This window comes from Staurois parvus, unplaced genomic scaffold (assembly GCF_062004578.1).
Source record: "Staurois parvus isolate SC_StPar_1 unplaced genomic scaffold, SC_StPar_1.0 ptg000151l, whole genome shotgun sequence".
Classification (NCBI taxonomy): Eukaryota; Metazoa; Chordata; class Amphibia; order Anura; family Ranidae; genus Staurois; species Staurois parvus.
Window position 1 is genome coordinate 1,746,800 of NW_028317947.1, and position 3,201 is coordinate 1,750,000.

The 3,201-nt window shown below is 45.6% G+C and overlaps 1 protein-coding gene across 1 annotated transcript in view; it reads left to right on the plus strand.

Annotated features, from left to right (window-relative positions):
- Nucleotides 1-1,674: 1,674 nt before the first annotated feature.
- Nucleotides 1,675-3,201, plus strand: part of TBKBP1 (TBK1 binding protein 1) — a 163,263-nt gene continuing 161,736 nt past the window's right edge. Inside the window, exon 1 of the mRNA XM_089674317.1 lies at nucleotides 1,675-2,511. Within this exon, the coding sequence (XP_089530443.1) occupies nucleotides 2,278-2,511 (234 nt within the window). The 5' untranslated portion in view covers nucleotides 1,675-2,277. The remainder of the gene's footprint in view (nucleotides 2,512-3,201) is intronic.

Below are 3,201 nucleotides of genomic sequence, written 5' to 3' on the forward strand. Positions count from 1 at the left end.
AAACGGGGAAAAAATAATCTGTTCTGGTCGATCGACTCAGTTTGATCGAATCCGATCGTAAACTGAGTCTAAAGGATCATTTTCAAGTTTCTTAGAGTTGTGCTTTAAAGAGTTATGGTGATCCAAATCTGATCGCATTCATGGACAAAGTATCTCAGTGATGCAAACGGGTTGATAATATTCTGTTCTGGTCGATCGACTCAGTTTGATCGAATCTGATCAAAAACCGAGCCTAAGGGAACATTATTGAGTTTCCCGGAGTTGGATTTTAAACAGTTATGGTGATCCAAATCTGATCGCATTCATGGACAAAGTATCTCAGTGATGCAAACGGGTTGATAATAATCTGTTCTGGTCGATCAACTCAGTTTGATCGAATCCGATCAAAAACTGAGCCTAAGGGATCATTTCCAAGTTTCCCGGAGATGGACTTTAAACAGTTATGGTGATCCAAATCTGATTGCATTCATGGACAAAGTAGCTCAGTAATGCAAACGGGTTGATAATATTCTGTTCTGGTCGATCGACTCAGTTTGATCGAATCTGATTGAAAACTGAGGCTAAAGGATCATTTTCAAATTTCCCGGAGTTGGATTTTAAACAGTTATGGTGATCCAAATCTGATCGCTTTCATGGACAAAGTATCTCAGTGATGCAAACGGGTTGATAATATTCTGTTCTGGTCGATCGACTCAGTTTGATCGAATCCGATCAAAAACCGAGCCTAAGGGAACATTATTGAGTTTCCCGGAGTTGGATTTTAAACAGTTATGGTGATCCAAATCTGATCGCATTCATGGACAAAGTATCTCAGTGATGCAAACAGGTAGATAATAATCTGTTCTGGTCGATCGACTCAGTTTGATCGAATCTGATCAAAAACCGAGTGTAAGGGATCATTTCCAAGTTTCCCAGAGATGGACTTTAAACAGTTATGGTGATCCAAATCTGATTGCATTTATGGACAAAGTATCTCAGTGATGCAAACGGGTTGATAATATTCTGTTCTGGTCGATCGATTCAGTTTGATCGAATCCGATCAAAAGCCGAGCGTAAGGGATCATTTCCCAGTTTCCCGGAGTTGGACTTTGCAGCGTTATGGTGGCAACAGACATTTTGATAAAGATCTATGTATTTTCCAATCAATCTCTTTGAATAGAAATAATCGTTCTATAGTCGACATCCATTCGATAGATGTGCCAGTACCGGGAAGTGGATTTAGCTCAATAGTCAAGATATGATCTTAACATAAAAATCCACGCTGTCTGATGAACTCGCTTTGATCGAAACTGAGCCTAAATCGATCAAAAGGAAAATGACGGGTATTTGATTATTTGCCGATTCGATCGTTTTGATTGAATCGCAAATTGAACAAATAAAAAAAAAGAAATCAAAGCGCGCGTGGCCACCATTTGTTCTGAATCTTTCATTGGACTTCAGCAAAATTCCTTTCCAAGTGTCAGCTTTCTGTATCGGTGTCGTGAAAGTGTTAACTCCCACCTTGGTGGAGCCCAGAAGCAGGCGGTGACACCACTCTGACACCACCTCCCACACGGAGTGATTCATAGACTGGTATACAGAGAACATACATATAGATGGGTATTGGCATTTTCTACGTTTCATTGGTCCAAGCACCAAAAGTCTGTCTTGTTCATCCTCAGCATCATTGGAGCTCAGCATCCCTTGCATTCATCTGACTGCACCTTGTCTTGAAGAATCCCTGAGTTGGTGATTCAGAGGAACTGATGTCATTGTGTCACGGGGTATGCAGACTGAATGGAGAGGAAAAGAGGAGGTCTGTGGGAAGAGGAGGAGGGAGCGTGGTGATACAGCAGGACAATACCAGCCAGACCTTACCATAACAAACGAGATGGACCTCCAAGACTAGGCAGCACAGCTTCTTCTACGTTGGTGACACCGCAGAGTGTGCCCAACATCAGCATCCCCTGAGCATCTCTCATCATCTCTTCTCCAGGCTGGAAGAGGCCCCCTCTTCCATATGTGCAGTAAGGCACCGCGGAGGAATTAACCCCCCGGCTGTCTGGCAGCTCTGCGCCAGCTTTCTAGGATATGTTCCATCATCAGACGCATGCCCAGAAGTTCTTGTGAACCATCCTATCTACTGGCCTTCAGACTTCTGGAGAGCACTCTCTCCAACTTCTCACTACAGTGGACGTCCCTTGGTTGTTGGACACGTCCGAAGGAACGCTGCCGTCCTCCCAGGACGCTGTGTGCAGCGGGAACCACGCCACCTTGCTCCTCCCACTGCACCTGGCCATGGACTCGGTGTTTGGTGATGACATTAGCATCATTGCGCAGGAGACCCTGGCGCAAGAGGAAGAAGAAGAGGAAGACTGGGTGGATAGTCCCAACACTGACCAGTCGGGGGATATGTGTTCAGCTTCACATTTTGCCTTGATAACTGCGTACGGTGACATCAAAGAGCGTCTAAGTTCCCTGGAGAGAGAGAACGCAACATTGCGTCGGAAACTCAAAGTGTATGAGATCAAGGTGAGCACTGTCAATGGGGGGGGGGGGGGAGATAGGTGTACACATATGACACCATTATTGAAATCAGAAGATCAAACCTTGTATTTGCTCAAACAAGTGTCATGGCGATTAATCACCGCCGTGAGCTTTGGATAGGTAGGACGTGAAGGGCCTCATGGTGTATGACAGGGGTCTCCAAACTTTTTGACCAAAGGGCCAGTTTGCTGGCCTTCAGACTTTTGGGGGGCTGGACTGTGGCCATTGGTAGTAGAAATTTTCCTGGCATCAGTGGGAGTAAACAATGCATCTTTGGTATTAGAGGGAGGAATAGTGTCCCATTGTTGGGGTCAGTGGGGGAAATAGTGCCCCATCGTTGGTGCCAGTAGAAGAAAATGTGCTCCATCATTGGTGTCAGTGGAAGGAATAGTGCCCCATTATTGAGGTCAGTGGGGGAAATAGTGCCCCATCGTTGGTGTCCGTAGGAGAAAATGTGCCCCATCGTTGGTGTCAGTGGAAGGAATAGTGCCCCATTGTTGGGGTCAGTGGAGAAAATAGTGCCCCATCGTTGGTGTCCGTAGGAGAAAATGTGCCCCATCGTTGGTGTCTGTGGAAAGAATAGTGCCCCATTGTTGGGGTCAGTGGAGAAAATAGTGCCCCATCGTTGGTGTCTGTAGGAGAAAATGTGCCCCATCATTGGTGTCAGTGGAAGGA